At 47.5% G+C, this 11,364-nt stretch overlaps 2 protein-coding genes across 5 annotated transcripts; one reads left to right on the forward strand and one right to left on the reverse strand.

The window, feature by feature from the left end:
* Nucleotides 1-80: 80 nt before the first annotated feature.
* LOC139372972 (golgin-45-like) lies at nucleotides 81-5,618 on the forward strand. Of its 4 annotated transcripts, XM_071112878.1 has the most exons (8): nucleotides 81-292; nucleotides 527-544; nucleotides 761-920; nucleotides 1,069-1,589; nucleotides 2,912-3,111; nucleotides 3,466-3,594; nucleotides 4,720-4,966; nucleotides 5,072-5,604. In XM_071112878.1, exons 3-8 carry the CDS (start codon nucleotides 893-895, stop codon nucleotides 5,258-5,260), a joined length of 1,314 nt encoding a protein of 437 aa, XP_070968979.1. In that variant the 5' UTR covers nucleotides 81-292; nucleotides 527-544; nucleotides 761-892; the 3' UTR covers nucleotides 5,261-5,604. The 4 variants fall into 4 exon arrangements, with proteins under 4 accessions (XP_070968979.1, XP_070968978.1, XP_070968977.1 ...); XM_071112877.1 differs by lacking the exon at nucleotides 527-544 and having other exon boundaries at nucleotides 214-282; nucleotides 5,072-5,618; XM_071112876.1 differs by having other exon boundaries at nucleotides 215-544.
* A 2,398-nt stretch (nucleotides 5,619-8,016) lies between these two features.
* Nucleotides 8,017-10,985, reverse strand: LOC139372974 (tRNA methyltransferase 10 homolog C-like). The gene is made up of 2 exons (XM_071112880.1): nucleotides 8,292-10,985; nucleotides 8,017-8,155 (listed from the first exon to the last, which is right to left on the reverse strand). The coding sequence occupies exon 1, from the start codon at nucleotides 10,709-10,711 to the stop codon at nucleotides 8,876-8,878; it is 1,836 nt and encodes a 611-aa protein (XP_070968981.1). The 5' UTR covers nucleotides 10,712-10,985; the 3' UTR covers nucleotides 8,017-8,155; nucleotides 8,292-8,875.
* Between the last annotated feature and the right edge of the window lie 379 nt (nucleotides 10,986-11,364).

Below are 11,364 nucleotides of genomic sequence, written 5' to 3' on the forward strand. Positions count from 1 at the left end.
GTGGAACACAGTACTGCGGATAATAGTTCCGGTTATTATTATTATTATTCCGCGGTTTGGTCATTTTGTAACGCTGTCGTCTCAACTTCCGTTTACTGATCGTGAATCAGATTTGGGATATCTGTTTACTGTCCCCACTATGGATGAGAAATCGTCCAAGCTGATTCAGAGTCTGTTTCCTGTCGGACACCCCTCCACGTCCGCCAAGCCAACAGTGTCCGGTCGGTGAGAACACAAACAAGATGGCGACCAGGATTTAACAGAGGAAATATTTTTAATCGGGTAAACAACAGTATGTGCATGTTTATTCTGATACCGTTTTGATATCTCTCTACGTTACACTAATTTTACACTGCTAATGTTAGTTAACAATGTTTACACGTTTATGTCCAGGGCATGGTTTGTTGTTTCCTACTCGGTTTGCTTTATTGTTAGTTTCTGTTAGTTGAGGAAAGCTGAACTCCGTTCTCTTATATCCTTATCTAACCGGCTGGGTGTTGATCATGTGCTGACACTGCTGTTAAAGCTCCTCCACAGATAACAGGTGAGTTATTTTATCCTTGGAGCTCAGCCAGAGACTGAACTAGCCAAGTAAACAACTAGTTGGAAAGGGCAGCTGTTTTGACTCTTCATTTTACCAATTCAAAACATATTAAAAAATAAAGAATTGAAGGCAGAAAAAAGTTCATTAGCTAGTTACAGGAGCTGTGCGAGATTCTCTTGCTACGTTCTTATTTTATTTATTTAACATGTCTAACAGGGTGGTAAACTCAGAATCAACATTTGTCTGTCTGTCTTCGGGAGAGAGATCTAAACTGCCATCCTGGAAGTCATCCACCGCCCTGTCCCTCTGCCATTCGACTGGACTGTTGTGAAGACTTCCTCTACCATCATGTCTACCGCTGCAGTAGCAGACAGAGGTAAGTCATTATCACCCCCTATCATTCCACTGTTGTTTACATCCTCCCCCTGCATCCTCTCAGCCAATCACACACAGCGATGTTGAGACCTGATAACTCCTCCAGCCAATACATTGAAAGAGAGATAACATTCCAGAATGTTTGCCAGGTTCCGTCCGTCCAGTCAGGGGCCCCGGCGACGGCATGGAGACAGACAAGCCCCCAGTCGTTAAGGAGATCGGTGCCGTGGATACGCCTCTGTCTTCGGTGCCACTACTTAAGGTAGCTAGTCCCAAACAAAGCCCCAAGAAGACGCACCCTGCCCCCGCCAGCCTCCAGCACAGCCCCCACTCCACCCCCCAGCAGAGCCCCAGAGCCAGTCCCAGAGCCACCCCGTCTGCCCCCCAGCCCCCCGGGGTGCTTCACCTGGGGAAGGTTCCCCGGGAGGCCTGCATGGTGGTGGAGGCGGTGAGGATCGTTGTTCCCCGTGCCGCCATCAGCCGGAGTGGGGGTCATGTGGGTCCGGCTGAGGAGAAAGGGGAGGCCTGGGCTGGGCAGCAGATGGAGGAGCGGCCCCCCTCCCCTCCTCTGGAGGACCTGAGAGGAGCCATGGAGAAGCTGCAGAACTCAGAGAGAAGACTGCTGCAGGACAAGGAGGGGCTCCTCAACCAGCTCCATGTGCAGACTGAGGTGGGCAAATGAGTTAACGTAAAGGCCCAGTGCCATCAAAAACCTCAAATTACTGGGTTTTATATATATTTCCACACTGAGTGTGGAGACCTACTGTGAAAATTATGATAAGTCCCTTTTAGTGTAAGAGCTGTTGGAAAAGACTTCCTGAAATGTCAGCCTGTTTTGGTGGGGTGGAGGTTTGGCCTGCCTGGTGACAGACTAGTAATTTAATAGACCAATAAGAAAGAGTTCCAAACCTCTCTGCCAATAGCAGCTAGTTTTCAGCTTTCCCTTCACCACTCAGGCCACTCCCAGACAATCCTAACTAAATTCTTGCTTGGGAAATTACTCTTAGCTAAGAAGCTATTTCTGTTTCTTTTTATAAAATCATTTTTGAATTGAAGACGATCACGGTGAGGACCTTAAATTGTTCCCCAGAAATAATTTGATATTGAGAGATTTTTTTTAAAAACAGCTGCATGGTTCTTAAACACTATGAAACACATTATTTGGAATTGTTCAGCGACTGTAGGAGTTAATCTGGATCCTGAGTTTTGTTCAGTGACTAGGAGTTAATCTGGATCCTGAGTTTTGTTCAGTGACTGTAGGAGTTAATCTGGATCCTGAGTTTTGTTCAGTGACTGTAGGAGTTAATCTGGATCCTGAGTTTTGTTCAGTGACTGTAGGAGTTAATCTGGATCCTGAGTTTTGTTCAGTGACTAGGAGTTAATCTGGATCCTGAGTTTTGTTCAGTGACTAGGAGTTAATCTGGATCCTGAGTTTTGTTCAGTGATTGTAGGAGTTAATCTGGATCCTGAGTTTTGTTCAGTGACTGTAGGAGTTAATCTGGATCCTGAGTTTTGTTCAGTGACTAGGAGTTAATCTGGATCCTGAGTTTTGTTCAGTGACTAGGAGTTAATCTGGATCCTGAGTTTTGTTCAGTGATTGTAGGAGTTCATCTGGATCCTGAGTTTTGTTCAGTGACTGTAGGAGTTCATCTGGATCCTGAGTTTTCAGCACTTGCCTTTGTCCCGATAAGGATAGTACTTGTGTTTTCAGAATCTGTTGGCACATGAAATACAGTACTCTGGTCCATATTTGAACCGACACCAGCTCTGTATTGTCCTATAGGTGAACAGAGAGTTGAAGAAGCTGCTGGTAGCCTCTGTAGGTGATGACCTGCAGTACCACTCTGGTCCATATTTGAACCGACACCAGCTCTGTATTGTCCTATAGGTGAACAGAGAGTTGAAGAAGCTGCTGGTAGCCTCTGTAGGTGATGACCTGCAGTACCACTCTGGTCCATATTTGAACCGACTCAGCTCTGTATTGTCCTATAGGTGAACAGAGAGTTGAAGAAGCTGCTGGTAGCCTCTGTAGGTGATGACCTGCAGTACCATTTTGAGCGTCTGGCCAGAGAGAAGAACCAGCTGATCTTAGAGAACAAGGCTTTGGGTCGCAGCCGGGCCTCCACAGCAGAACAGCTGGAACGTATGTCTATACAATGTGATGTCTGGAGGAGCAAGTTCCTGGCGTCCAGGTAGGGGTGAGGCGGTGACGGAGGGAGGGAAGGAGTGTGTGTGTCGGTGTGTATCGACTGACTGTTGTGTGTGTGTGTGTGGTATCTCTTCAAGAGTGATGTCTGGAGGAGCAAGTTCCTGGCGTCCAGGTAGGGGTGAGGCGGTGACGGAGGGAAGGAGTGTGTGTGTGTGTGCCGGTGTGTATCGACTGACTGTTGTGTGTGTGTGTGTGGTATCTCTTCAAGAGTGATGTCTGGAGGAGCAAGTTCCTGGCGTCCAGGTAGGGGTGAGGCGGTGACGGAGGGAAGGAGTGTGTGTGTGTGTCGGTGTGTATCGACTGACTGTTGTGTGTGTGTGTGTGGTATCTCTTCAAGAGTGATGGCGGAGGAGCTGACCAATGCCAGGGTTTCTCTCCAGCACCAGACCAGAGAGGCTCAGAGCGCCATCACAGACCTGCTGAGTGAGAGAGACGAGTTCTTTACAGACATGATGCTAACCCACAGGTACAACACACAGACATGATGCTAACCCACAGGTACAACACACAGACATGATGCTAACCCACAGGTACAACACACAGACATGATGCTAACCCACAGGTACAACACACAGACATGATGCTAACCCACAGGTACAACACACAGACATGATGCTAACCCACAGGTACAACACACAGACATGATGCTAACCCACAGGTACAACACACAGACATGATGCTAACCCACAGGTACAACACACAGACATGATGCTAACCCACAGGTACAACACACAGACATGATGCTAACCCACAGGTACAACACACAGACATGATGCTAACCCACAGGTACAACACACAGACATGATGCTAACCCACAGGTACAACACACAGACATGATGCTAACCCACAGGTACAACACACAGACATGATGCTAACCCACAGGTACAACACACAGACATGATGCTAACCCACAGGTACAACACACAGACATGACGCTAACCCACAGGTACACCACACAGACATGATGCTAACCCACAGGTACAACACACAGACATGACGCTAACCCACAGGTACAACACACAGACATGACGCTAACCCACAGGGACAACACACAGACATGACGCTAACCCACAGGTACAACACACAGACATGACGCTAACCCACAGGTACAACACACAGACATGACGCTAACCCACAGGTACAACACACAGACATGATGCTAACCCACAGGTACAACACACAGGCATGATGCTAACCCACAGGTACAACACACAGACATGACGCTAACCCACAGGTACAACACACAGACATGACGCTAACCCACAGACATGATGCTAACCCACAGACATGATGCTAACCCACAGACATGATGCCAACCCACAGACATGATGCTAACCCACAGGTACAACACACAGACATGATGCTAACCCACAGGTACAGTAGGACTTCTATACAACACACAGACATGATGCTAACCCACAGGTACAGTTCGGACTTCTATACAACACACAGACATGATGCTAACCCACAGGTACAGTAGGACTTCTATACAACACACTAGTGGTAAAACTCACATAGGAACATAAAGTTACTGAGATACCCACCACAGTACCGGCGATACAGATGATGTGTTTGTGTGTCTCTCTCCCAGGTCTCTGGAGCAGCTGCTGGTCTCTCTCCAGTGGGGTCGACAGCAGACCTACTACCCCAGTGGCCAGCCACTCAGCACGGGAGAACTAGCCCTAGCCAATCACAAGCTGGCGGACGCCATCAACTCCCGCCTGCTGGGGAAGGTTGGGCCAGTAGGGAGCAGCAGTGGAGCCGGGCTGGGAAAAGGAAGACAGGTCTCAGAGCTCCCTAACACCTCACACACGCCTGCTGAGAAGATGGCTGAGAAGGTAGGAAGCGGAGTGGGGACTCCCCCAGCAGGACTCTCACACTGGCCTCTATCCAGAAACAACCCGCTCACTCTTTCTGCCTTTCTCTCCTCCTTCCCTTCTCAGGTGTTGAAGATCCTGGACCCTATTTCCTGTTCAGACAACGAGGAAGAGCCCTCCCCCCTCTCTATCACCTCCCCCTCGGCCTTCCTGACCAATAAGAAGAGCATCGGCCGGTTCCACCCTTACACTCGCTATGAGAACATCACCTTCAACTGCTGCGAGCGCTGCAGCGGAGACATCCTGGTCCTCTAGGGGTCAGAGGGCAGGGGTCGTGACCTTTAACCTGGACAGGTCAGCGCTGGCCGCTGTGAGGAACACCAGTCGGCTCTCCCTCCGTCGAACCGTCTGGTTTCACAGCGGCCTCAGAGCGGGACTTGACTGGAAGCACGGCAGAAGCTGACGAAACAACCGCTGATTTTAATTGGCTGATCTCTCAGACCGTCACCGTCTCATAACTCTTAGAACCTCCCACGACATTGTGGGCTTCAGAACGTGAGCAGAGCAAGTGATTTAAACAAGGAAGTGAGTTCGGAGAATCTGAAAGTATTCCATCTTGGAATCAATTGGGCTTCCCAAAAATAATATGGTCAAAATTATACAACACGTGTCAGTCAGTTAACTGCCTTGTTCAGGGGGCAGAACGGCAGATTTTTTACCTTGTCAGCTCGGGGATTCGATCCAGCAACCGTTCGGTTACTGTATCGAGTATTCAACCCCTCTCGTTATGGCTTAAATAAGTTCAGGAGTGAGAATGTGCTTAACAAGTCACATTAGTTGCATGGACTCTCGCTGTGTGCAATAATAGTGTTTAACATGATTTTCTAATGACTTCCTCATCTCAGTATTATCGGAAGGTTCCTCAGTCGAGCAGTGAATTTCAAACACAGATTCAACCACAAAGACAAGGGAGGTTTTCCAATGTCTCGCAAAGAAGGTCATCTATTGGTAGATGTGTGAAAATTGGAATATCCCGTTGAGCATGGTGAAGTTATTCATTACACTTTGGATGGTGGATCAATACACCCAGTCACTACAGAGATACAGGCGTCCTTCCTAACTCAGTTGCCGGAGAGGAAGGAAACCGTTCAGGGATTTCACCATGAGGCCAATGGTGACTTTAAAACAGTTACAGAGTTTAATGGCTGTGAAAGGAGACAACCGTGGATGGATCAACAACATGGTAGTTACTCTACAATACTAACCTAAATGACAGAGTGAAAAGAAGGAAGCCTGTACAGAATAACAAATATTCCAACACATGCTTCCTGTTTGCAACGAGGCACTAAAGTAATACTGCAAAAAAATGTGGCAAAGAAATGAACTTTTTGTCCTGAATACAAAGTGTTACGTTTAGGGAAATCCAATACAACACATTACTGAGTACCACTCTCCATATGTTCAATCATAGTGGTGGCTGCATCAGGTTATGGGTATGCTTGTCATCGTTAAGGACTAGGGAGTTTTTCAGGATAAAAAAAATAAACAGACTGGAGCTAAACACAGGAAGAATCCTAGAGGAAAAACCTGGTTCAGTCTGCTTTCCACCAGACACTGGGAGATGAATTCACCTTTCATCAGGACAACAAACCTAAAACACAAGGCCAAAATCTACACTGGAGTTACTTAACAAGAAGACAGTGAATGTTCCTGAGTGGACGAGTTACTGCTGACCTAAATCTACTTCACAATCTATGTCAAGACCTGAAAATAGTTGAGTAGCAATGATCAACAACCAATTTGACAGAGCTTGAAGAAGATTGAAAATAATAAATGGGCAAATGTTGCACAATCCAGGTGTGGAAAGCGCTTAAGAGATTTACCCAGAAAGCATAGCAGCTTTAATCGCTGCCAAAGGTGCTTATACAAAGTATTGACCATTAAGGTTTTCACTTTGTCCTTATGGGGTATTGTGTATAGATGGGTGAGAATTATTCACGCTCTGGCAAATTGGTTGTTGATCATTGCTAGGCAGCCATATTTTTTTTTGGTCTTTCCATAGATGTTCAAGTAGATTTAAGTCTAAACTATCTAGTCAGGAACATCCACTGTCTTGGTCGCAACTCTAGTGTAGATTTGATCTTGTGTTTAAGGTGTGAATACATGAGATATTTCTTTCTCATTTCTTTTTTCAACACGTTTGCTAAAATTTCTAAACACATTTTCACTTTGTCATTATGGAGTATTGTGTGTAGATGGGTGAGATAAAAAAATATATATAAAAATTGAATCCATTTTGATTTCAGGGTCAAAGGTTATGACTACTGTACTTTCTGAAGGCACTGTATCTCCCCGATGAAGCAAATGAAAACATTTCACTTTTAAGAAAACGAAAGTAGATGAAAGTATAAATAAGAATGTTTTTTTGGGGGGGGTTCACGGTTGTTGTTGTTGTTGTTGTTGACCATTTTCACTTTGTAAAGATTTTTCTAAATTCCTTCATGTCAGAGTGTTTAGTGAGAATCTGTCCAACTCATAACGCATACAGGAGGAATGGAAGTTAAACTGGAGTAAATGATTTTTAATTTAAAACTGTAGTTCAGCTAGACAATATAATGACATGAACATTTTGTGGTTAAATATACTGAACAAAAATATATAAATGCAAACAATTACAAAGATTTTACTGAGTTACAGTTTATAAGGAAATCAATCAATTGAAATCAATTCATTAGGGCCCTAATCTATGGATTTCACATTACTGGACAGGTCCGCAAGCCAGACCCACTCACTGGGGAGCCTGACCCACTCACTGGGGAGCCAGACCCACTCACTGGGGAGCCTGACCCACTCACTGGGGAGCCAGACCCACTCACCGGGGAGCCTGACCCACCCACCGGGGAGCCAGACCCACCCACCGGGGAGCCAGACCCACCCACCGGGGAGCCAGACCCACCCACTGGGGAGCCAGACCCACTCACCGGGGAGCCAGACCCACCCACTGGGGAGCCAGACCCACCCAATCAGAAAGAGCTCCCCCCCCCCCCCCTCGCAAGTGAAGAAGCCGGATGAGGAGGTCCTGGACTGGCGTGGTTACACCTGGTCTGTGGTTGTGAGGCCGGTTAGACGCACGGAGGGAGCGATGTTGGAGGCAGTTTATGCTGGAGAAATTAACATTAAAATCTCTGGCAACAGCTCTGGTGGACATTCCTGCAGTCAGCATGCCAACTGCACACTCCCTCAGGCCACTTTCAAATGTGTGGTTTTGTCACACAACACAATGCCACAGATGTCTCAAGTTTTGAGGGAGCGTTGCAATTGGCATACTGACTGCAGGAATGTACACCTGGAGCTTTTGCCAAAGTGGTATTTTATTGTACCCCAGCACAAGGTGCACCTGTGTAATGACCAATGCTGTTTAATCAGCATATTGATATGCCACACCTGTCAAGTGGATGGATCATATTGACAAATAAGAAATGAACAGGGATGTAAAACAGATGCGTGCAAAATGTTTAGAGAGAAATAAGCTTTTTGTGGAAAATGTTCTGGATCTTTTATTTCAGCTCAAAAAATATGGGACTTCACATGTTGCGTTTATATATTTTTTTCCCCTCGGTGTACATTGACACAAAGTAGCAAATACGCCAAAGATTCCAAACAATCAACAGTCACTGAGTTCAAAATGTTTCTGTTCATGGTCCGCCTGGAGCTGTTGCCGAACTGGCCTTTTATTGTACCCCAGCACAAGGTGCACCTGTGTAACGACCAATGCTGTTTTAATCAGCGTCTTGATGTGCCACACCTGTCAAGTGTTCAAGGCATTTAGAAGTGCTTTTCATCAGGTCATCTCTGAATCCATTAACACAACAGGGTGAAAATGAAGAACATTCAGGGGAGAAATGTCTCCGAATATTTGGCCCAATAAGGCTACTCTTCCTCCCGCAATTTCTTCCCGCTCTTGGCTGTACTGTTCCGATCCTCCATCTTGGTTTTTAGTGATGTCCGTACCCTGGTGGTGGTCTGTGTGTTCTGTCTGTTCTCTGCATCCCCTGTAGGTACTGCTTCCTTACTGACTGCTACCCTGTCTCTGCTATTGAATACACTGTCCTTATGTCTGCTAGTGGATCCTCTCTCTCTGACCACACCATTCATCTGTTTCTGTCTCCACTCCTCCATACCATCTCTGTCTCCGGTCCTGACTGCTCTGTCACTGTCTCCTCTGTCTCCAGTCCTGACTGCTCTGTCACTGTCTCCAGTCCTGACTGCTCTGTCACTGTCTCCTCTGTCTCCAGTCCTGACTGCTCTATCACTGTCCCCACTCTTCAATACACTGTCTCTTCTACTAAATGCCCTTTCTCTGTCCCCACTTCTGAATGTTCTATCACAGTCTCTGTCCCCAGCCCTGAACCCTGTGTCTCCTCTGGTTCTGCCACTAAACCTCCCGTCCTTATCTGAGCCTCTGTCTCTGTCCCGCTGGTGTTTCTCCTGGTAGAATCCATCATGTTTCCTCTTGGGTACGTGCTCCAGCGCCTCCTCCCACCTCCCACTCTCCTTCAGTGTCAGCAAGATGCGTATCATCTGATCCAGGGTCAGGTTCTTGGCCCCCGTCTCCCATTGGAGGAAGTCATCAAGCGGCAGACGGGCCGTATTCAGCTTCAGACGCTTGGCGTTGGCCAGGGAGAGCCCTGATTGGATGGAGCGGTCCACCATGGAGCCCACGACGTAGACCTTAGAGTTGTCGAAGGTACGGAGGACGTTGGGGGAGTCCGCCGTCAGGTAGACCAGGTCGTCCCGGGGGAACAGGTCCACGTGACGTTGCTCTGTGGAGGTGATGAGGAGGCGCTCCCAGGCCTCGGCGCCGTACCGTTTAACCAGCTCCCTGTGGTAACCCCCGTCCGGCTGCAAGTTACAGAAGTGTAGGTGGAAGGGGTCCGGGGCTCGGCGGTTCCACCCCTCCACCTCCATCAGCTGGGACACAGTGTTCTCCACCTCCCGACGCGTCATCTGCTGTTCGTAGGACATATCGAACACCAGCGGCTGGCCGAACACCACGGCCTGGGCCGACCTCCACCCCAGCAGCTTGTCCAGGGAACGACCCCAGAACTGGAGAAGGAAAGTGTTCCTCAGTTCCCCCTCCTCTCCTCTCACACCGCCAGGCCTGATCCTATCGTCCTCCAGGAACCTCTCGCTCCTCTCTGCCTTCTTCTTCTCCTGTTTCTGCTTGTGGTTGTTCTTGTGGCTCTCCTTGATGGCCAGGTATTTCAGGTACTTCTTCTTGGAGGACTTGGTTTGGAACTCGGCCAGGATCCCCAGCTCCTCGTCAGTCATGGTCTCTGGCACCAGCTTCCCAGCCTGACGCCACATCACTACCAGCTCTCTGGTGGCCTCCAGTGGGGAGACCTCCTCCTGCCCTGCTACACCTCCACCTGGTCCTGAAGGAGCAGCACCACCACCTCCCTCCTCACCTCCCTGTTTGTCCTCCTCCACCGCTGGGACCTGAAACCTCATCACAGATTTCCATATGTCCAGGTCCAGTTTCTCTTCAGTCTGATCTTCTTTAGACTGAGGGAGGGGTACATCTTTTCTTAGTGTGGCCCCAGTATAGAGAGGCCGGCTTAGGGGTGCAGAGTGGTGGGGTGGGAGAAGGCAGGTGAGTGGTAGCTGTTTATTTGCGACAGTGGATACCAGCGAGAGACGCCGCCGCAGCTCGTTCAAAAGCGGTGGGGTGAGAAACCTCATAATTTCAATGGTTTGATGATACATGCATATGGAGTCAAGATGTTGACACTCACGTCGTTATATTTAAAGTTCCAGAACTGTCCATTAGGAGAGGAGGAAATACCGTTTGACGTGCAGACAAGATAGAAAGCGACTGTGTTTATATTCCATAATCACGAGAAGAGAAAAAATCACACAAACTGCAATTAAGGTCCACTCTCAACAAGGACAGAATGGATCATATAATTGTGGTAATATTCCATTGAATGTCTTACATTTGTGTCAGTCTGAATTCAATTTTACATCCGTGCTCATCGAAAAAAAATGTCGAAAGGTCACGTTGTAAACGTGTGCAACGCCATTATTCAGTCGTGCTGATGCAAGTGCAAAAAATATTTGTTCCGGGATTAATGTTCTGGGCATAACAATTTGTACAGAAGACTGTCTCACATTTCACCAATCATACACAAAAAAATCTGTTATTTTCCCACGTCAATACATAGTAAACAACGTTTAATGCACGAGACAATTTGGAACCGGAAATTACCCTAAACTACCAACTGAGTTTAAACTTCACCTGAGTCCTGCTCAATGGTTCGTATATAAACTAGGTGACTGATAGGGGGCGCTGTGTTGAAGTCACCGTGCCTCCATCTTGACACTCCCCCACCGTTGTAAAACATATTTTGGAAGCTATA

The sequence above is a fragment of the Oncorhynchus clarkii genome, chromosome 18, assembly GCF_045791955.1.
Source record: "Oncorhynchus clarkii lewisi isolate Uvic-CL-2024 chromosome 18, UVic_Ocla_1.0, whole genome shotgun sequence".
NCBI classification, from domain to species: Eukaryota; Metazoa; Chordata; class Actinopteri; order Salmoniformes; family Salmonidae; genus Oncorhynchus; species Oncorhynchus clarkii.

Coding starts and splice junctions, on each gene's coding strand:
- LOC139372972 (XM_071112878.1), top strand. CDS start 893: ATGTCTACCGCTGCAGTAGCAGACAGAG. Junction 3,595..4,719: donor GACATGATGCTAACCCACAG/GTACAACACACA, acceptor TCTCTCTCCCAG/GTCTCTGGAGCAGCTGCTGG. Junction 4,967..5,071: donor CTGAGAAGATGGCTGAGAAG/GTAGGAAGCGGA, acceptor TTCCCTTCTCAG/GTGTTGAAGATCCTGGACCC.
- LOC139372974 (XM_071112880.1), bottom strand. CDS start 10,711: ATGTATCATCAAACCATTGAAATTATGAGGTTTCTCACCCCACCGCTT.